At 42.6% G+C, this 22,818-nt stretch overlaps 1 protein-coding gene across 2 annotated transcripts; it reads left to right on the top strand.

Moving 5' to 3' along the window:
- Positions 1–1,011: 1,011 nt before the first annotated feature.
- Positions 1,012–22,749, top strand: PITPNA (phosphatidylinositol transfer protein alpha). 2 transcript variants are annotated; one of them, XM_015880461.2, is made up of 12 exons: positions 1,012–1,142; positions 5,891–5,921; positions 11,182–11,327; positions 11,880–11,971; positions 15,389–15,396; positions 16,290–16,364; positions 16,712–16,795; positions 17,330–17,407; positions 17,779–17,889; positions 18,746–18,868; positions 19,599–19,668; positions 20,007–22,749. In XM_015880461.2, the coding sequence occupies exons 1-11, from the start codon at positions 1,123–1,125 to the stop codon at positions 19,644–19,646; spliced, it is 816 nt and encodes a 271-aa protein (XP_015735947.1). In that variant the 5' UTR covers positions 1,012–1,122; the 3' UTR covers positions 19,647–19,668; positions 20,007–22,749. The 2 variants fall into 2 exon arrangements, with proteins under 2 accessions (XP_015735947.1, XP_032304376.1); XM_032448485.1 differs by lacking the exon at positions 1,012–1,142 and adding an exon at positions 1,362–1,543.
- The last annotated feature ends 69 nt before the right edge of the window (positions 22,750–22,818 follow it).

Here is a 22,818-nt window from a genome sequence, read left to right as displayed (position 1 = left end):
TCATCGGTTTTCCTTCTGAGGCCGGGCGTAATGAAAGCATCTTCTTGCTTCCTAACAAGACTCTGTAAGCAGGAGTGGTGCCATCTGCTAAATTGCTCAGCTGCCCTTTGGATGCTTCCTTGTGCTTTTCTTCTCTGGGTGGGAGCAAACAGCAGAATTTCAAGCTGAAGGAAGAGAATTTTACTCCCTTAATCGTTTTTAATAGTTGTTCATTATTCTGACAGCGGGTTGAGAAAGAGATTGGGGTTCATCAAGAAGTGTGAGCTGGTGGTGAGGGGTGAAAGATAAATGTGTATGGGTTGAATACAGGGGAAATATGGGTTGAATATAGGGGAAAAATGAACCCCTCCAGCCTCTGGAGTGTATCCAAAGAGGGGTATTGAGGCTGTGAGGGGTCTGGAGCACAACAAGGCTTATGGAGAGGGAACCAGGGCTGTTCAACCTGCAAACAAGAGGATGCTCTGGGATTTCATGATCTTACTGGTGATGCTGAATGTACAGCGTTTATTTCCCCATCAAATAAAGATCCATTCTCTGTGTGGTTCCAGCAATAAGGTTATAAAACCAACGTTCTTCAGCTCTCTTCCTCCTTTAAACAGGGCACGGGCCACACACACACAGAGAGACGAAAATGCCTTTTGTAAATGCCTTTGGGGCTTTGAGGTCACCCTTAATACCGGGTATAACTCGCTCTGAGGCAGCACTGAGGAGATGCAGACACAAATGCTACCACCGCAGAGCCCCGTTTCCAGCAGAAAGATGCTCAGACCACAACTTTCTGCGCTAACACAACCGTTATTTGTTGTCCCAGTCCAAAACAAGGGTGTTTTTAACGCCTGGCCCTGAGGAAGCGGGTTGGGGCTGTGGTGCCGAGGCTCCAAGCTCTGAGGTGAGCACAGAGAGCGCGAAACCCCCCCGCCTCCGTTACGCACACGCTGTGACGTAATCACGCCTGCGTGACGCCGTGACGCAGCGGTTGCCGCAGTAACGCCCCGCCCCTCCTCCCGCCGCCCTGCCCCCCCCCCCCCATTCCCGTCCCGGTGCGGCGCGGTCCATAGCGGAGCGGCCGGGAGGCGCCTGTCACCTTCAGCGGGGCCGTCCCGAGCGGGAGGCGCTGCCGCCATGGTGCTCATCAAGGAATAGTGAGTGTTGAAGGCGACCGCTCTATTTCCCCCGACTCCTTTTCCCTTCTCCTCCTCGCCCCCTCGCTTGTCCTCCGGTCACCCCCCCCCTTCTCCTTTCTCCCCTCCCCCGGGCCTGGCGCTGTGTGGAGGCGCGGGGGCGGCTGGGCCCCGCACTGCGGGTTGAGGTGTGGGGTGAGATGGGGGGGGAGCTGTGAGGGCCGCGGTGCAGCCGGGAGTGAAGGTCACAGCGGGATGAGGGCGGCTCGGAGCGGGGGGTGCCCTTCGTTTGGGTATCGCAACCTCTGCAATGGGGGGGGGGTCCGGATCGCGGTGACCCCCCCCCTTGTAACACCATCGGCGGCCTTTGGAGCTGTTTGTCACCGCTGGGGATGGGTACGGCGTTTCAATGGGATGCTGCGGTACTGGCAATTCCCCCCCCCCCCCCTTCCATTCTTTCTGTTTTTATCCCCCTCCTCTCCGTTAGCAGCTGGCTAAAAACTCCAGCTGAGGCAACTCAAGCTGAGAGCCAATGTCTCACCGGCTCGTTTGGTGCACAGCCCTCACCTTGCAGTTCCCCGAGGTTGCTGCAGTTTTCTGCCTCGAGGTGGAAAATGAGAGGTAGAAAGCAGCCTGGTGGATCCTTGGAGGTGTTCAAGGCCAGGTTGGACGGGGCCCTGGGCAACCTGATCTAGTAAATGTGTATGTTTGGTGGCCCTGCCAGGCAGGGGGTTGGAACTACATGATCCTTGAGGTCCCTTCCAACCCGAGTCATTCTGTGATCCGTCCCAGCGGTGTGTTGCAGTTAGTCATCCTGCTGCTCCTAAAGTCTTTTGTTCAGCTCCTTTCAGCATGCCGACATGGTTCGCTCCTTTGGACCGGTGCACTTTGGCTGCCTGTCTTCAGGCTGTGCCAACTGCTGCTCATCTTCCCTCCCTCCCCCCTCCCTACCTACTTCCCCCTCCACCCTTTTCCTTATGGAAGATAGCTGTGATCCTAATAATAAAGTATGTTTTCAGTTCTTCTCTTAGACATATTTACCTATGTGACGGTGTCTTCCTTAGAGCAGCTTTGCCAGATCACAGACCTGGGTCTGGATCTAAACATTAGGACTCTATTGAACGTTGTACTGACCCTTACAGTTGTCTTGAAGCTTGACTAACTTTTTTCTCTTCATTTCTTTTTGCTAATCTTTAAACCCTCGCTATTTTTATAGCCTGTAGAATTCAAGGACTGGTCTGTGCAACACAGATACAGTGTTACCTTCTGTAGTACCTGCAGACAGAAGCACAGCTGAGCACCCAGTTTCAGATGCATGAGAAGTAATGTCTTCTCTAGCACCTATTTTATTGATGTTTTCCTATAAATTTAGTCAGTAAAGGTACTTTGCCTTTAAGAGTACCTGCCTGCTTTATTTCTGCTCAAGTCCATATATCTGTTTTCATGCTTCTGCTTAGAGTTTCAATTTCATGTCCTGTACTGCGGTAAAGCTCCCTTGCCAGTGAGCTGTACAGGGCATCTGTTAAAGACGAAACGTATGTATTTAACACGTTCAGAATTCTGAGCATAAGAGAAGTTAATCTGGGGGAGGGTGTCTCCCAAAAGTCATTTGACTTGGACCTGTTCTATTTCTCCCTTCCGTTCTTTGTGTCTTTAAGATGCATATGGCTCTAAGGACACTCAAGGTTGAAGATATGTGCCTTTATTCCTCACTTCTTGGGATGCCCAACTAGCTCCAGCAGTTCTGTGTTCTGTTTGTTAGTTTTCCTTGATGTTGTATGTATAAAGTCGCCCATTTTGCATGCTATTGGAGGTGTTTTTAGACTGTATCTTATGCCGTGAGCAATTCTTACCCAGGACATAAGGAAACTACTTGTGTTGGCATGACCTGGATACTCCAAACCATTCCCTATTGCTGGTACATACAGGTACCTCACTGCCTACCCAGCATAAGTGATAACAATCTAAGCGAGCTGCAGCTGTGTGTCACCTGAGCGGATTATTCCTCCATCTCTGTGACCCTTCCCTACTAAATCAAGTGGATCTTACTGTGTGCTCCAGAGATATTTGAGGAGACATTGTGGATATAGAGCAATAGAACAAAAAGTGGTGTCACATCTTTTATTGTCTGTCTGCATCATCTGTCCTTTCTGTGCAGCTTCTTTTAAAGATGGTTATGCAGTGGTAGCTTTAAAGTTTTGCCCTAATAGTCTTTTGGGCTTATCTTTCATTTATACCTAGCTGTGTTCCAGGTAAGCTTTATGGTTGTTTGCCTGCTTGCTTGCAAGGTTCATAAATGCTGGCTGAGGTCTTGCATGCTTGCATACTGTCTCTGTTTGGATTTAAACTGCATCAGAGACCTTGAGGAGAATCCGAGCATGGAGTCTTGCTTCCCTTTCCTGCAAAGTGACGCTAATAGCACTGACCTCTGCAGCAGAACTTCCCTTTGCTGTCAGTTGAGGCATATTTTAATTTAGGAGGCATCTTAAGTGTTCTCTGTTTTCCTGCCCTTGGTGTGGCAGGCAACCATTTCTCATCATTTGATCCATCTCTGCCCCAAACTTAAGAGTCTTTGTTCCTCCTGCTGCTCCTGGGAGGCTTTTTCTCTGGATCCTATAGAGTAATTCTCCCTCTTCCTCCTTTAGCACTTGATGACCTATAAATGTTGCTCATCCTGCAAACTACTCCACTTCTCTGTGTTTCTCTTTCTCCGTTGGTGAACATCAAAGTATAAGACAATATTCAGATGGAGCTTTTTGATTTCTTACATAAAATTTCATTAGCTTACATCAATCTTTTTATGCCAGGTCTTCAAAAGGCAACATTTGAAATCCATTCCAACATCACTTTTTCTTCCTCACTCCTCACTTTTTCACCTTTGCTTATCCTATCCCTCTTCTTTTAATCCTCTATCTAACCAATGCCGTGTTTGTTGGCATGGGCTACCTGTGGCAAGCCATTTTCCCATTGTGAACTTCTCCCTTATGTAAGGAATACCTTACTGAATTGGACCAACGTTCTTCCATCTTGCCTTCTAGCAGGAAACAACGTCTAAATACTGAATGGAGTGATCATTCTTCAGTGTATCCTTCCAGGAAGTGGCATATGACCTTCGATGAACTATTCAAATCCCATTTTACAATTGCTGATGCTTGTGTTTGGCAAGGAATCGCATAGCTTAATATGCATGATGTAATGAAGTACGCTTGATTGGCTTAAAATCTGTTACCTAAGGATTTTTATTCTGACCTGGGTTCCTGTCATAAGACACAATCATTCCTTCTCCATTCATTTTCCAGCACCATTCTTGGCTCTGTAACACTATGTCACACTACCTTATCTTAACCCCCTGACTGTCCTTTCTCCTAAGATGAAGGGCCTCATACAACTGCTCTGTTGTCACACAGAAGCTTTTTCCCATCTCACATAAATGAAGGGGGACAAAACCAAGTTTGTTCTGTACCTTCTTTGAGGTGAAGTGATCAGGTCTGTGTACAGGATTCAAGGCACTCATACATGAGAGATTACAGTGACATAACCGTCATTTATGTTTTGTGTATGCAGGGTGCTTCAATTGCTGATGTTTCATCTAACTGATAGTTTCAGATGCTTTCCCAAAGCAGCACCAAGATCAGTGCTGGTGATGGCTTAGTTGGGGCTTGTTACCCCATGTGTTGGGGAAAATGAATGCCTATAATGTATTATTCAGCTTCTATTGATGCTGATCTTCATCTGCAATTCTCAGTAGCTCTTCCTGCCGTACTCTGCAGCAACATAAAGCATTGCTGTCATTAGAAATGTTGCAAAATCTCTTAACTTCTGCCCCTCTTCTGTGGTATTGTGCTGGTAACATTCCTACAGTGTAGGAAAAATGATCAATTTTCACCAGTTGTGTTTTAAAAAAAAATAATATAGTTATTCATATAATAGACTTTTATTGTAATCCCAATATATCCTAATTTCCGTGAGAGTAATTCAGAGGAAATGAGATTTTCTCTACCCATGGTAACTGGGGCTATTTCGTATCTGTGCCTTGCTCTGGTTCCCTGTTTCAACATCATCCTTACTGAAAGCAGAAGTTGAACTCAAATCTAATTTCAGAGGGGAAAAAAAAAACCAAAAAATATTTCTTATAAAAGTGCCTTAAAGTTCATTCATCTGCCAGCTTTGAGTTTGGGTTTATTCTTCTGTTTTCAAGGAATCACAGTGGTCTACAGAGCAAAACCAGGCAGAACTCAGTCAGTTGATTCAAAGAGGCGTTCAGGAAACCACAGTGACTCATATATAGAAATGGCGGCGCCTTCCTTCGCAGTCAGCTCTAAGAAAGCCTTGCATGTACTTCTCTATTTGGTGTTCCTTCCTACGGGATAGGACTTATAAACAAATCCTGCCGTGACTTGTAACTAAGACAAATCGGTACAAAACTCTTGAAGCACTTAGCAACAATCTGCAGCAACTTGGAGAGGATTAAGACGTGACTGTTGAAAGGATGTTGTGAGAAGGAACATGCAGCTAATTTGATTCTGTATGGACTTGCAGGGTATTAAGATATTACTGTTAGTTGTAGCATAGGACTGCAGTTACACTAGATCACATCATTGATTTTCTTTGAGGCTGTTACCTAAATAGTCTTGGAAGTAAAGACTGCTAGGCGTGCTGGTACTAGGTGGACACTGCAGTAATGTGGGGAAAGGAGAGCTGTATGGTTGTTGCTGTTCTACATTTTGCAGCTGTATTTGTTAACTTTCTGTCTCTGTATTCTCTTTCAGCCGTGTTATCCTGCCTGTGTCTGTGGAGGAGGTGAGTCTTTTTCTTGCTGCTTCCTTTCTTTAGGACTGTAAATAAACTTGTGTTCAAAGCAGTTTGAACAAAAGCTGGAAAATGCATGAAACAGATACAGCTGAGCTCAGGACTTCTGTATGATCTTAACTCGCTCACTGTGTTTTGATCAAATAATATCATTTCTTAAGGCCGAGGTATGAAGTACATTCAGATATTATGATAAAAGATATTATGATAAATCTCGACTTGTCAGACTGTTCTGAAGCGGTTTCCTTTTGATTAATGCAATTGTTCTTTTTCTTTAACATGAAGAGAATGCTTTAATAGAAATTTAAATTACACTTTGGTCTGTGTTTTCCTGGAACTCTTTGTCTGTGAACTGAAATCAATGTCTTCTGTTCTGTGAGGGTGGTATAGCAAAAAGGAAGGTTGTATCACTACGTCATTGCACTTTTAAAAACTCATCTCTAGAGCTTGCAGAAAGAAAGCTTTCTTGTTCTTTATGTAAAGCTCTAATTGAAAGGAGAAATGTCATTTATAATCAGGCAGTGATTTTGATTGCCAAGCTAGCCATGGAATAGCTGTGCAGAATCTGTAGCTGATTCTCTGCTCTTTTCTCTGAGAGTTGCAGCTTCCCTTTCCTCTTCTACATTGAATGCTGCTCTTGCAGGGTATCTGACTGTATAAAGGTTGTTGTTCTTGGTTTGGTTTGATTTTTTTGTGAGTTCTGCTCTAATTCTTAGGAGCTGCAATAACAGGGCTCTTGTTTGTCTTTTTTCCCCGGTTAAGGTACAAAGAGTGGTAAGCTGGATTATGGCAGCACTGTATTAAGCATTTGTCACTTTCATGCTATTTTGACAGAGCACACTTCAGAACTTGGTGCTGTGTATTTCAGCAGCTGTGAGACTGCTTAGTAAAAAAAAGAAAGCAACATCTAAGCTGAGTTTCATATTCCTATAGCTCATTCTGCTCTGACTAGGCATCACATGTTGATGGCAGCCTGGGCTTGTCACCAAAGTGATTTTATGTCTGCATGTTATCTTGGTGCGGGATTGGGACATACCAAATGTCTGCCATGTACTCCTTACCTATAGCTTATATGTTTTCTGCATTATTCTGTTTCAAGCAATTCTATCCGAAGCTTTACTGAAGTATTAGGTAGGTTTATTTAGATCTTCTCCTGTGCCTGAATGCTGCTTGTGTGAGGAAGTCCTTGACCAAAGATGGACTAACACAAACTTCAGCAGGTAAACAAGGGATGCAAAATTGCAAGCAGCAGAGGAAGTGTTTGAGAAAGCTGTGTCTAAATGATAAGGTACTGCAGAGCTCAACAAATGGAAGACCTTAGCAGGAGCCCTGCCTCATAGTGATATGCCCCTAGGTATCAAGCTGTGTAATGAGCAAGTTATAGCATCAGTATACAGATTGTTTCTTTGAGGGGGTTAGATTGGATGGAACCCAGCACAGGATTTTTCCAAGTTCTCTGATACTGGGATTAAACTTCATCCAGTTAAAGCGAGTCCCTCTCTATGCTCTTTTCCCTTTCTTGCTGGCTGTTCAGTGCCAGGCATGTTTGCAGCCTTGTGTTGGGGCTGCTTCTGTGGGAACTGGGCTATCAGGTGGCGTGTAATTGTGTTGCTCTCTTGCAGCCTCCTTCTTAGAGGATGCTCTGAGGTCATTCCTTTCCTCTGGATGCAAGGAGTTCCAGAGAGTTGAATAACATAGTGAAAAGTCTGTAAAACCCAGTTCAAATGCTGTTAGAAGAGATGAGAATTCTAGAGGGGACACCTTAGTATGCTGGGATGTGGAAAATCCACCAACTTACTAAATGCTATTTTTTCCCCAAGCTCGTATATTGTTACTGTGTTCCCTTTCTAAGATCTGGTGGTTCTCATGTGATCTGTAGGCTAGGTATCAGGAAACAGTTCACCAAGCAGAAAGTTCTTACATTCACTTAGCTTTGCACATGCACTGGCATCGTATGATAGTTTTAAAGGCGTGCTTAAGAAGAAAGTTTATTTCCATACTGACTGAAAGGATGAATGCTGCTTTGGGGCTGTGTATTTTCATCCTCCTTCTCATGCAGAGAGATGCTGACACATCTGTGCATCACTTGGTCACTATGCTGTTGTCTGTACTACAGAACAGATGTTACAACTTAGTTGCCTTCAATATTTTCCTTGCTTGCAGAACTCTGAATAGGGCTCTGGAGACTTGTCGTAGCTCTTTGCTGTGCAGCTTCTCATTAAGCATTTCTGTCTCTAGGAGATGTAATAGGAGGAATTTTTGCTTGACAGTCTGAGAAGTTCACTCCTTCAGCATGCAAATTGTTTCTGGAAGTATGGAGCTCATACATAATGTAGAGAATGAAAACAGTTGTGTCTTTAAGGCATTGTAATAGGGCTGTGGCAGTCTTCTGTGTTGTTCCATCATATGCCAGGGATTCTTTGTTCAGTCTTTTTCACCCCTAATAAATGGAGCTATTAGTTGATAGTAAGGAATTCAAGAGAAAACCAGTGGTCAGGAAGATAATGGAGAGGTGTTAACTTAATAAATTCAGAGCTCAGTGGAAAATAGTTAGCTGTGTAACTGCTAAGATGGGGATAAAACAGTGCAAGAGAGTCCCTGGTGATGACTAAAGCTTGAAGGCTGGGATGTAGGAGTTAGATCATAGCAAACTGTCTTCTGCTAGGAAACTCTGCCAAAATTTGGTCCTGTGTAAGTGCAGGCTGCAAGCTGCTCTCCTGTGTTATTTCGTACATTCTTGCACTACGAGGAGCAAAAAAAAGTTAAATATCTTGTTATATCTTAGGTCGTTACCTATACTCTTCTGTTCTCTGACCAACACTGTGTTGCACAGTGGCAACATTGAGAGCATGGTCTTGAGCTGCTGTGTGGGTGTCTCGCCAGCTGCCACTTGGAAATGCTGGTATGGATTAGAGCTGTGTGTACACATTCTGTGCTGCCTCTTTGTTCCTCTCACATGGGAAAGAGCTTGCCAAGCACAAAAGACTCTTATTTATTAATTGTTTTCAAAGCTGCTTTCAGGAAAATAACTGTTCTTGAAGATGGCTACTTTGAGATCAAGCCGTCCAAATGAAATGTGGTGTGAAGAAGACGTGCTGACTGCTCTACAAGAGGTGTTGTGACACACATTGAGGGAGGTGACTTCCTGCAGGAGAGGTGTTTCAGGGCTGAAAGGATGTGTCTGTCTGATGCTCTGTTCTTCATGGAGCCAGAATCCATTTTTTCCTGTTAATTTTCACAAGCAGATGTTCATTGGGACAGTTTTATCTGGGCCTTTTCCTCTTCTATCAATGCGATTAAAGGATCAGAAATAATGGTGAAGATTAAATGTTGAAGATGCCAAACCAAAGGGCTTATCCTCTTAAGAGTCTGAACTTTGACCCGTGTATTTAAGAGGGAGAAGGAATGAATGAGAAACTGTTACTAAGAGGAATTAGTTGGGGCTCTGGAGACCTGTCCTGAGACTTGCTGCAAAGCAGTCTGCCCCTCTAGTGCTGTAGTTGCCAAACTCGTGTTCTCCTCTGCTTGAGTGTACATGTGGCTTTTACCCTACTAAGTCAACTTCTGAGATTTCACAACTCTCATGTTTTGCTCTTCTGGAGGAAGGTGAGTGTCCTGTTCTCTGTGGGTCATCTGCAGGGAGTCATAAGGAAAACAGTGTAGTGTATGAAATGTCAGAAGGCAGAGAGTTATGCTGCAGTCCAAAATCCAGACTGAAACCCAATCTGCTGGTGACAGTGCAAGAACCATCCAGCCAAGTGAGGGGTGCTTGTTACAGCCCAGGCCTGTACCTTCTGGAGAGATGCAGCAGAGCTGCTGCTCTGAGCTAGGAGGAGGTGGTCTGCTATAGACTACTTCTATTGGATGGATGCTTTTCCTTCTTTTTTCTTTCTCCTGATAGGGTGACTACCTGTTAGATTTCCTAATATGCTTATGAGGTGAGTCTGAGTCTGCACAGAGCACTTGTTTAAGTCCCTCTGATATGCTTTTTGCTCTCCTCCAAGTTAGCAGAGGCCAGGATATACAGTGTTATACCATTGGCGTATCTCTACTCTCCCAATAGGAATAAGTGTTTTCTTGGAAATATAGTCTTTATCAGCACTAGATGGTGCAAAACACTGTAGAACTTGGGTTCTATTTTTATTTTTAGATTCTCTTACAATAAAACTTAACCATTGGAGGTGTCTTCCTTCTTCCTGAAGATGTGTCAGCCTAGAGATACATTTCTGGGTTGTCAGCTCTGAGTAGTATTCCAGCTTCTCCAGCTTGAGTTCCCATGTACAGTGTGCATTCCTGATTCTTTGTGCACAGCCTTATTCTAGGGAGATGGGAGAAGGCCTAAGCAGCATTCCATTGCTTTGTGGTGAAGTTTTCAGATTATTATTTTTTGTCCCTGCACTTCTGAAGTCTATCTCTGTGTTTTACCCTTTCACACAGCCTCCCTGTACTGCCATTGGCAACAGTTGTTTTGGTTGCTTTTGTGTTCCGAAAACTGTTTTTGTTTCAAGCACTTCCCTTCGGCCTTTTGTTTTAACTTCATGCTCAGACTCTCTGCTCACCTAACTTTTCTTCAAAAAGCTCTGCGTGAATTTCCCTCTTTGCACCATGTTTCTTTTGAGCTCTGCATCCTCCTTAGCTAGAGGCAAGAGCGTATCAGTCTCCTCATCTTTGCAGATGAGAGGATGTTCTCTCTTCTTTATATTCTTGATTTTCTTCTGCTCTTCCCTCTGAAACATGTGGATACTTCTTCTGAAAGGGATCGTATAGCAGGGTAGTGTGAGTGATTCCTGAGAACTAACACGGCCAAGAGAGTGCCTGTAAATGGCTAAAAATGATCTTAAAGGTGAGAGTTTTACTGTATGTTGCAGCAGTGTTCTTTCCCTGTTAGTGGCTTAATGCTCCTGACTAATAGGAAGTGTGACATAGAGGGGAAACCAAACCAAAACCCCACACTAAACAAAGTTAGTAGGAAAAATGGTAGAAGTACAGTGGCAGCATGGATCATGTGGGTCACTACTTGATCTAGTTATTTCATTAAATAAACTTTTCAGAATGAGTTTGCTAATTGAAGTGATCATTTGGGTTTGGATCAAGGCAACTGAGAAGAAAAAAAAATGCATGATTATTTAATGAATTTATTTTCTTGGGAGAAGGCAGAGAAAATAAATTCATCCTTGATTTCTTCTGGTAAGATTACTATAACTTCTGCTGTACTATAGCAACCACAATAACATGTCTTTAACTTCCTTAGTATCAAGTGGGACAGCTGTATTCTGTGGCAGAAGCCAGTAAAAATGAAACTGGTGGAGGTGAAGGAGTAGAGGTCCTGGTGAATGAGCCCTATGAGAGAGATGGAGAGCGTGGGCAGTACACACACAAGATCTACCACTTACAGAGGTATGTGAAACATTCCCAGAGGCAAGCAGGATAAAAAGGCAAAAGCAACTGTGTAAACTATGGATTGTATAAGGGCTGAAGGGCATGGAAGGAAGGTAGAGCATAACAACAGCTGGCATATGGTACAGCTGGAAGTGAGCATCACTGGAACACCCACCTGCTGCTGTAGGCAGTTGTGTCTGCTCCCAAGAAGATCTTGTCTGTTTTTTAAAGCAAATGAAATTCTGATACCCAGTGTTTTGATACTTCAATTTGACAAAAGATCAAATGCCTCCTAGATATCTACCTGTGTTCAGCCTATATATATATATTTATTATTATTATTATTATTTTTCCTCCTTTCTTATGTAAATAAGGTTTAGATTAACCTAGCCATCAGTCTCTGGGAATCATAGCATTGGGGCTGAGGAGAACCCCAGCAGTTCTACCAATGTATGAGTCTCTAGGGTCTGTATTTCAGGTGATGTTCTGCACATCCCGGGGTGTCGGGGTCAGAGCTCTGCTGCATGCAGTTCTCATCGAAGCTTTTCTTCCTGTTTCCATATTCTGCAGCAAAGTGCCAACATTTGTGAGAATGCTGGCCCCTGAAGGAGCTCTGAATATACATGAAAAAGCATGGAATGCCTATCCCTACTGCAGAACCGGTGAGTGTGTGGGGAAGGGCTGTGGATTACTGGCTTCTGGGTCTTTTTTTGGTCAGTTGGTTTTGGGTGGGTAGGAAGGAAGAGGAAAGGAGGCAGGAAACTGTTTCAGATTTTAGATTCCTATACTTTACACCCTTTCTGTGGTCAGGAAAAGCAAAATACAGGGCTGCAGAGTTGAAAGGAAGCTCTGTGTCTGCTGTGCTTCTAACGAATGGCAGTGTGTGTACAGTCATTTCAGTACTGGAAAAGAGCAGAACAAGAGAGGGGTGTCATTCCTACCAAAGAAACAACTGTGCAACACTAGTGACATGGATGCATAAGGAGTTGTTCTGTACTCAAGCACAGACATAGTCTGGTGGGGAAAAAAAAATGAGGAAAAGAAAGATGAGGGAGAAGGAGGGATTGTCTCTGTTTGATGTCAGTAGTTGATATTTTCTCAACTGTAGAATCTGAGATTAGTGAAGGATGAACGGGTAATGCTACAGTTGCTTTAAGGGTGGGACCTTGACACACATCCAGAGATCATCCAGCAAGTGTACATTGTAACTCCGGGTTGAGGCCCTCGGGGCTGTTCGAAGTGCTGGGATGTTTTATTTACTCTCTGAAGTTGTCAGCTGCAATCTTTGACCGCTACTGTTTCTCAGACTGTTGCTGCTGTGGGACTTGCGACTTTGTCTCTGAGCTTACGATTGTATCTTTGAAGGATACATTTTCTGCTATTCTGCTGAGCATTATTTGCAACCCAGCTTTCTTGCATTTCTTTCTTTCTGCATATTACTTAAATCAGCTGGTAGGCACCTAGTTTATTTCCATGCTAAGTACATTGAACTGCTTTAAACTCGAACAGTTCTTTCAAATTCTTTAAACTGTAAAAGTAGCTCCAAGTTGACTTCAATAGATTTTTTTTGTTAGACATAAAACCTATCTATATTCCCCTCCTCCTTTTCTTCTCCACCTTTTTCTGATACAAAGGTGTGGAGTTACCATGTTTTCTTACTCCCAGCTGCTTCTCCTGCAATTCCACACTACTGAAATTCTGCTTAAGCAGAAGAAATGTGATAACAAAGTCACATTCAAGACTTCCTATCACAGTCAACAGAAGTTTAGGTTTTCAGTATGCTAGAAATAACGGTGTAACAAATGAATAAATAAATAAGAAAACCTTAACTGTAATAAACACCCATATAATATGAGATAGAAAGTGTATTGATGTGGGGGTTGGAGCAGAAGGCAGTTTTCTATGTGGAGGCTGAAAAATCTGTTTAGAATCTTTGGCAGCATGACATGAATCAAGAAAAGCTCAGAAATGTTGCTGAAACCTTCACTTGCTGGTGCTGGGCAGGAGGGAAGAAACCACCAAGTGCGTGGTGCGGGCTGCCTTTTGCATTGGCATTGCACATCCAGGTATTTGTGCTGTTAGTGGTGATGTCCTCGTGTGAATCTTTGTGCAGTACTAAGCGCTGTGCTGGTTTACAGCAACTAGTACAGCTTGCAGTCCTCTCAGTGGAATTTGAAGCTGAAGAGCCAAGGGTGCATGAAGAACTAAACCTGGTCTGACAGTGTAGGGCTTAGTGATACTTCTGCTTGTGTCCTCCTGCACCAAGGTAATATGAGTGTCCTGTACTCTGGGACACTTACTTGCACACAAGCCATTGCGTGCAGCCTTTTAAGTTTGAATAAAAAAGTACTTTTTATTAATGGTACATCACAGTATTATTATTATTTTTTTAATATACAAGTTGGTCAGCCTTATATTTTGTGTTACATCCTCAAAAAAGCTGTTACTATTTTAATATGCATATTTATATAATGTTCTCAAAGAAGTGATTGAGGGAACTGAAATGCCTCTCTTGTAACTTCCTGCAGTTCTGTGTGCTATTTGCACTGTAGTGAGTTGTTTTCAAGTGCTTCAAATGGAAGCTTTGGTCCTTTCAGCAAATGTAACGTGAGATTGTTGTTGTGTACATTTACTACAGTAAAAATGAAGTGGGGAATGCCTGATAGTTATAAGCATGGGCTGGTGCCAAGGACAATGGTGGTTTTGGTTCTTTCCTGCAGTCTGACTTAGATATTGGTGTCATTTAAATGCTTTTAGAAAAGCAGTTTGATTCGTTCCACTCTTTTGGGTGTCAGCATGAGTTTTCTGTGGTCAAATGTCAAGAAACCCAACAGTTATAACTGAAGCAGGAATGTGTAGGCACTATTGCTGTTTCACCTCAGGTTCAGGCTCTCATTCATAGCAATTAGAACATCTACGTTCTAATGGCTATTTCTGAAGACATTCATTTGTTCACCATACAAATGAGAAATCTTCCATATAGAGGAAGAAATTAGGAAGGAAAACAAATCTCTTTTCAAACAGCTGCTAATTATGTTGCATAGTCATGGAAAAGCAGGTTGTCATGGGAAGGTGGGAGAGCTCTGTCTTATTATTGCTGGTTTATTCAGTGTTTCATGTGGACCAGCAGGAGAGAATGAAGTGTTCTTTAAGATGAAATTCAGCCTTTTAAAAGTTAGCTTCAGCTTTGCTTGCTTGTCCTCTCTCACCATCCCAACACATCAACCCAAATAATCAGACTTCTGTAAAAAGAAGTTTTTGAAGGGCTAAGGGTTTTAAAGCAGCCCAAGGCCCAAGCATAAGCAATTAGGAGAGTTGGATGTGTGTGATAGGTGATAAGATACTGTCTACAGTATGTCAGGTTGGAAACTTATAAATTCAAACAATGTATTTACAACAAAATTGCTTCTTAGTGAAGTCTCCACGTCAAACTTCAGAACAAACCACCAAAGTTCAATGCCAGCTTCAAACATTCTTAGAGTTGAATTGTTAACATACTCTGATGGCTCAGGTAGGATGGATGCTGTCTGTTACAGGATCTTTAATTGCTATTCTGTGTTGAATAATTGAGCCTTACTATCCAGGGAGTTCAGTTACCATGAGCAGTAGAGATGCAGAGGGTCTGGTTACTGCATGCAGGAGTGATGAGGTCTGCACTGGCCTGAAATCCAGCGTGTGTTCACTTCAGAACTGCAAGAGGTTTCTTATCTGCAAGCTGAGAAAGGATTGGTAAAATGCCGTCAGCTGAACAAACTTATTCCATCTTCTCATCCAGCTGGCTGTACTCCAGAGAGCAGAAGTGGTAGTACATAATTAATTGCTGCTCCTCTGGGTGTCTCCGAGTCTGAAAATTTCCAGAGGAGAAGGGGGTGAAGTTTACTATTTAATTAATTTATTTATTTGTACTTCTAGGGTTGTTTTTTTTAACTTCCGTAGTGTCTGCTGCTCAAGCTGAAGCTGGGAAGCTGAAGTTGCCCCTGTTTTGCTGATAGTGGGAGGAGGGTGATGGTTGTTGTGTGGTTTTTTTTTCACTAAAGTGCTGTATCTCTTTCTTTTCATGTGTTGATTTCTTGGACCAGTTATTACAGTAAGTATTGTTTTTACTGATGATCTGTGGAAGCATTCTGGGTAGAAGATGCTCTTTAGCTTGAGATAAGGGCATTCTAGCTTTTGTTGTACAATCATGTAGGTTAGATTCCACCTCCCCCACCCCTTCCTGACTGTGGCACATCCACAAAGTCTTCATAACAGTGGACAGAGATTCTTCTTTATTACAACGAATCTTAACTTTACACGTGGGAAATTACCATTGCCCAAATAAATTGTTTAAAAAAGAAAAGCTAGCTTGTGACATTATGTCCAAGTAATCTGTCTTCTGAATTTGCTGTTTCCTTTTTACATGCTGAGTGTTTGAGGCTTCTTTTTATTTCTGATCCCTTGAGGAAGGATAGGGTTGCTTTTCGATGTTCTCTTCTGCTCACAGTGATAATGAGAATTGGAAAGTGTTTTTGCTCGGGAGAACTGTGCTTCTTGTCCCTTCCTTTCCCAGTGTGAAAAGCTTTCAACACATCAGTTTAATATTGAAGAATTGCATCCAAATGTATACTCAGTGCTAGAGCAATACTGTATTTGAAATGTTTCTGCTTTCTACCCCTTTTAAACTGTATTTAGAGTGGCAGAAATTCCCATTTAAGTAAAAGCTTTTCATACATAGGGGGAAAGCTCAAAACGTTTCACTAAAACAATGGAGCTTTGCTTTTATTTTTCACTGAACAACTTGAGGTTTGTTTGATCATATGTTATTTGTTGATCAAACAACTTTGCTAAAAACAAGATGTGTTTACAGCTAAATCTAATGTTCCCTAAGTCAAATTGCAGTCAAGTTTTAACACACTGAGTTGACTTTCCTGCTGCTTACATAGCTAATAAGAAGACAAGTTATATATGCAAGGATAACAGGAAGCTTTATTTTGATGACAGAATGAATATATGAAGGATGACTTCCTGATCAAAATTGAAACCTGGCATAAATCAGATCTTGGAACGCAAGAAAATGTAAGTACTTGTATCATGTATTTTATTCATGTCTAATATCACAGTGCTGCTTTCCTTGTTAGATCAGAGGCTTGTTGCTTGGAACTATTTGCAGTGCTCCTGGATTGGAAGTGCATGTTGCACTAAGAAAGCAGAAACTCCTACTTATATGCTAAATTGTCCCCAAACACTTGTTCTTTGTGAACACCTTTGCTTCCTTACAAGGTATTGAATGTTTACTGCAATGTGCTCTCTTTGTATATGAAAGGGGAGCAGTCAATGTCTGCCTCTCCATATGTTTTTTATTGCCTCAGAATGGGAGTGTTCTGTGCTGAATCAATAACATCAGCCTTGTGCTTTCACTGTAGGTTCATACACTGGACCCAGATGTATGGAAGAATGTAGAAGCTATTTACATAGATATTGCTGATCGATCTCAAGTACTTCCCAAGGTATGGTAGGTGGGTAAGAGCTCCCTGGTGTGGGAGGCCTTGTACTAAAAGAGGGATCATGTACAAACTGTGTTCCTGGGGAGGGTTGCAGGTTACAGAACAAATAAGAAAAAGGAAAGAAAAGGAAAGGCATTCCTTAAACATGTTAAAGCAATCTAGAAGAAGAGCTGTTTTGAAAGCATTGTGCGGATTGTCTGTAAAATCTGTTGCTTGCTTATAGTAAATGCAACAGTGTATTATGTGCAGCTCTGCAGCTGATTACAGTGCTTGAACAAGAAGAAACAGTGCTGCCTTTCTTATGCAGCATCTTGTTTAAAACATCTCCTTTTTGAAACTGACCTATGGCTTCACACTGGTGACTTGAAATTATATAGCTAATACTTCATTTGAAGAATCACTGCACAAGGGGAAGAATTGTGTTTCCTTGAAGAGTTCCTGACCTAACGTTAAAGTCTGAAAAATGCATCCTGTGTGACTGCAGGCAGCTAGATAAAAGCAGGGTGATTTGTTCAGTCTCATGTGTCTGTCCAACAGGATTACAAGGCAGAGGAAGATCCAGCAAAATTTAAATCTGTCAAGACTGGACGTGGACCTCTGGGTCCCAACTGGAAGGTATGTTGTGCATGACTTCAGGAACCATATCAGTTTGCTTGTATCTATACTGGAGCTTGGGGCCACAGATATGTTTGTCGTATGTTTGATTCACGTGCATGGAATGAAATGCTGACCTCAGCTGATGATCTGTTCTGAAGTTAAAGGAAATGGAAAAGTTAGGTACAAATAGAAATAAGTTCTAAGAAAATGCCTGAGCTGTCTTTTCTTCAGCCCAAGGGTTCACCCAATAGGATTCAAGGATGAAATAGCTGAGTTATGAGCAGTAGTATTTAACCTTTCTCCTAAATTCCTGTAATCTAGAAACTCTATTTGGGCAAACATGATACATTTGACCTGAGTCCTGAATGACTGTCTTTGTATCTTTGCAGAAGGAGCTGGGAAAACAGTCAGATTGTCCATACATGTGTGCTTACAAATTGGTAACAGTCAAGTTCAAGTGGTGGGGTCTACAAAATAAGATTGAGAACTTTATACAGAAGGTAAGTGAGCTTGGTGCTGAAGAGAGATGTGGAAATTAGGTGTTTCATCTCGCATCTGCTTTAGCACCTCAGCTTGTTCTAATAGTGCAGTCTACCAGGAGATACTGGCTTGAAACCTGCATGTCACCTCAGCAATATAGTCAAGGCTTTGCTTGATACACTGCAATCAGTTGAATTTAATTTGTAGCTAATCCACACATAAGGTTAGTTGGTAATTATGCGAATTGTTTCTTGTACTGTTTTGCTCACGGGCAAGACTTTGTTGTGAAATGGTTACAGCTTCGGTTATCTGACCTTAATCAGCTGAGGTTTTTTCTGGCAAGTCATAGAGCTCTCAACATCTTTTTCCGTTACCATTCTGCTGCTTGAATAATCTATGTTTAAAAATAAGCAGATGGTTGGGAGCTTCATTAACTTAAAATACGAATAATTAGTATCCTGAAAAGAGTTTTTTCTATGGAAGAGTTCGTAGGCCATGAACTGCAGCTAGAAAGCCAGACCTTGGGATTGGAGGATGTGGTTATCTATATTCATGAATCGCCTGTGACTTCAGATCCTAAAGACTCCTTGGTAATTAATGTTGATAAACTACATTCACTAATTCACTAATTTTTTCAAGGCACTGCTGCCTAGGCTCGAAAAAGAAGTGCCTTTGTATTATGGATATTATGGTCTCTAGATATTATGTTTGTAACATATAAAACTGAGCTAGCACCAGTCTCCAGTTTTGGTGGCTATGTAGAAAGGTAGTTTAGGGAGCTGGTGCACATCTCTGAAGGTTAAAATCTATGTAGATCCATATTAATTGCCCTGTGAATAAGCTTGCTTGTGTGTTTTATTCCTTCTCCTTTTGCAGCAAGAAAAGCGTCTCTTCACAAACTTCCATCGGCAGCTCTTTTGCTGGCTTGATAAGTGGGTTGATCTGACTATGGAGGACATCCGTAGGATGGAGGAGGAGACCAAGAGACAGCTGGATGAGGTCAGTGGAAAAGCAGGGCACGTGTGGGTTGTGTGAGGAACTGTTTCTATCCAGTACAGAGGAATGACTGCTGCATTGTCATTGCACAGTGTGTATTGTCCTCCTGTTATTTAGGTCATGCTTCTTGTGGTTTGAATGACTGGCTATGACTCAGTTGTGGTGGCATCTCCTTCTAATCATTAGGGACTTCTCAACTTGTTGTTGAGACAATAAACACAGTGACCCGCAGGTAATGAGGGTATGAGTGTCAATGATTTATTTATCACTTTAATACTTTCTTTTAGCGCTTCCCTAAATCTGAATGGACGTGTTTGTCCTGGTTTCCAAAAACAAGTTCACTAAAAGCATTTTTAGCTCCAAGTATTCTAAGCAGGTAGTGGGGCTGTATCACTGGTTCCTTACTATGAGAAACACAAATTTGATTTTAATGGGTCCATTGGTTCAGTGATTTCTATCCCACACTGCCCCATTCCCTTCCTTCACACCTCAGGGTGTTTCATTGTCATTTCACATTCATTCTTCCCTTTGGATGTTGGTTCCAGATCCATAGTGGACCTGCAGCGTAACCAGAAATGGTTCCTGGATGTGCATCATCACAAGAACTGTTTTGTGATGCTATGATCATTAATAGCCTTACTTAAAGTAGGGATGCTTAACTTATTCCACATCAATATATGTAGAGATTGCATCGTGTGAGAATGAATACTTGAGTATTTCTTTCTTCTTTCAGATGAGAGAAAAAGATCCAGTGAAAGGAATGACAGCTGCAGATGACTAACATGACTTCTTCCTTGTGCACTGTAGGTATCAAGAGAGTTTGACAAAACTCTTGTTTTCTTCCAGAATTATTCCAAAGGAAAGTTCTATTGGGGTGAAAAATGTAAGAAAAATGTTCTGGAACCTTCTGTAGATTTAATTGATGTTCTTATTTCTGTAATACACGTTTCCATGGCTTGAGTAAGTTGTGTCTGCAAATACTTGGAATGCACTTAGGAACTGCAAACCCCTTGTAAATATGTTTAGAGTGTATGTATGTGGCATTGCTTCTTAATAATGTTCAGAAACGGACCATGGCTTAGGGCAACTACTTGTGTGACTTCCAGAGTAGCTCTAAAACGTCTCCCTGTTGTCTCTTCAGTTTGCAAGACAGTCATCAGGAAGGCCTGGGGAATCCACTCTTTGACTGACGGACCATCTCTGGATCAAGCCTTTCTATATCCAATCGGCAGGCGATTTTAAATCTCCCATAGCTAATTCTAGATGCCCTTTAATATTGTGAGCAAATAGACCGTCTGGTACTAAGCACTCCAGTGTTAGCACGTATATAAAGGAGGTAGCTCCTTGGAGACGTGTGACTTAGAGATCGCTGTATTTACGACTCCTCCCTCCTTTTTTTTCATTGTGTTCAGACCAATTTCCATGTGGCCCTGTTTGATTTCCAAGTGACATTTTTAGCTAAAATAGTCTTGTGATGTGGTGACTTAGATTTGTTATTTTTTTTCTTTTTTTTTTTTTTTTTTTAATTATTATTATTTTTTTCCAACTGGGATAAACTGCCACCTTTGTTCCTGCCCAGCCCTTCACCATTCTTTGAATGTCTGTTAGGAGAGGGAAACTGTCAGCATTTTAGAGTGCAAAACTCTTCCATAAAACGATACTCTCTAACCCTTGCTCCCAGGGTAGCAAATGTAATGGCATGTGATCTGAATACATAATCAGGAGTAGCCAGATATAATTCTTGGTCTGCGATGAATATATCATGATATGTGGCTTCTGCACGGCATGTCTTTGTTCTGTCTTAGCACACAGGAATTCGAGACTGATTAGAAGCTGCGCTCAGCATCTCCATGGGGCCTTCAGCAGGTGACTGCTGAGCTTCAATGTAGTGATACATGGTCTCTCTGGCCCTGTAGCCGTGTTGTCCTTCAGCTGTGTGTGTCAGTCTTATGGAATAATTACCAGAAGTTGCTTGATGTATGTTGCAACTTCCTGGTTCGTTCTTTACTTAAGATTTGTCACTTTAAAAACTTCAATGATTTTGACTAATAATAGTGTGATTCTCCCTGGACAAATTGAAATGTAGCACAAATCTGTTGTACAAGCCAAGTTGTGGTATCTGAATTCATTCAGGTGCCTGGGTCAGTGGTTCTGCTCAGCAATAATACTCTTCCCATTGCAAGACAGACTAAAGCACCTCCCTTCATGCTGGAGAAAAGCAACTTAGGAGAGACCTGCAGTTGTTTCCCAAGTGATCTGTCAGTTGTTATAAATTGCAGAGGATGCTGCTGATGTGCAGAGCTCTGGGTATCCAGCGAACTCAAATCCTTCCTGTAACTATCTGTATGTTGATATCAGCTTCAGACAATCAAATAAGCAGAACGGAATCAAAGAAATGCTGCTTTATTAAATACATATGAGAAAACATGAATTTCCTCGCTTACGCGTAAGGCCTAATATTTGGTTTTATTGATTCCCTAGAGTAGCTTTATCTTCCACTTCTGTATTTGGCGGCACTGATAGGGAATACAGAATGCCAGATAGACGCAGGTGTCCTGCCACCCTTGGGGAGTCTGTTTGGCACTCTGCAGTGCATCCAGCTCCTTCAGCCCTTAGTGTCCCTGCAAGCAGGAGCTCCTGCAATGACCTGTGGGATCCTGCAGGGCTGTGCTAAGCAGGGACGTGCCAGGATCTGGCCTGTTTTTTGGTGCGAGGGAAGACGGTGCGTGCTCTGAAGGCAGAGGATGGCTTCTGGTTTCTGGGGAGGGGGCAGTTTATCCCTTTACTTTTAGTTTGTTATTTTGCCTTACTCATGTCTAAGTGCAATAAGCTCTGAATTGTACCAGTAACTCCGGCAGGCTCTTCTCAGTGACCTCACATGGCTTTGCGGGTTGGGGAGGGATGAGGGATTTTTAGCAGTGTCACCAGACAGAACTGCAATTTATTGTCAAATAGATGAAGATAGTCAATTTTAATCTGCAAGGCTATTTGGGACCAGGGTGTTTCATCACGTCTCTTAGAGCTGTTCCACAACTATTCCAGGACTGTAGACCCCGCTTTAATGTTTCTTCAGCTTAAAATAGTTTTAACCGAGGATTTCTGTGCTGACTTTGTTCCTCAGTTCCATGCTGAGGGATTCTTGTGCTTGAGGACAACCTGAGAAATACACAGCACTCTTGTTCTTTACATTTGTGTTACCCAACAGGCTTTCCACCCGATGCCACTAATCGCCGTGGAAGCAGATTGTAACATTCCACCCTTGGCAATCCCTTTTTTTTTGATCCTCTGATTTGATCCTAAGAGCTTTTATACACAAAGCTTTCCTGATTAGTGGCAAAACCGGGGGGAAAAAAAAAATGCAGAAACTCCAACCTGGCTCTTCCTGTCACACTCCTCCCCTTTTACTTGTGTTTTCCCCTTCCAATTGAATCCCAAGCTCAAGCATCCCTCAGCCTGGGGGGGGGGGGGACCTTCCACTCTCAATGTGTGTGAGCAGCGTGAAGGTTGTGGTTGCTGTATCTATGATGTGTTTTTAGACAGCCCCCCCCCTCAACCCGCCGTGTCTCCGAGGTGTTTCACTGGGCTGCTGCTCTGCTTTGGGGCCCCATCCCTGCTGTGTGGGGTCGGGTTGGGGCAGGAATATCGCTTCCCACCCCCACTTTGTGCCCCTTTTTGGGTTCATCCCCCCCCCAACGCCATGTTCTGATGGGTTCATTGTGCTCTTTTCCTTTGGCAAAACACACCACACTTGGTAGAAATGGGTTAGATGATCTCGTTGTTTTCTTTCAATGTGAGTTTGTGCCTTTTTTGTCTCCTAATCTTTCCAATACAGGCATATTGGAAACGAAAAAACAAAAAAAATCTAATAAAAATTCTAGACAGAGCTTTCCGCCTCCTCTCTCTTTTTATTTGGGGGGGGGCTGTTGCAGCTCGTTCCCTCGTTACTAAGCGCA

Source organism: Coturnix japonica, chromosome 19 (assembly GCF_001577835.2).
Source record: "Coturnix japonica isolate 7356 chromosome 19, Coturnix japonica 2.1, whole genome shotgun sequence".
NCBI classification, from domain to species: domain Eukaryota; kingdom Metazoa; phylum Chordata; class Aves; order Galliformes; family Phasianidae; genus Coturnix; species Coturnix japonica.
Note: the sequence above shows the minus strand (reverse complement) of the source record. Positions and strands in the feature narration are given on the sequence as shown.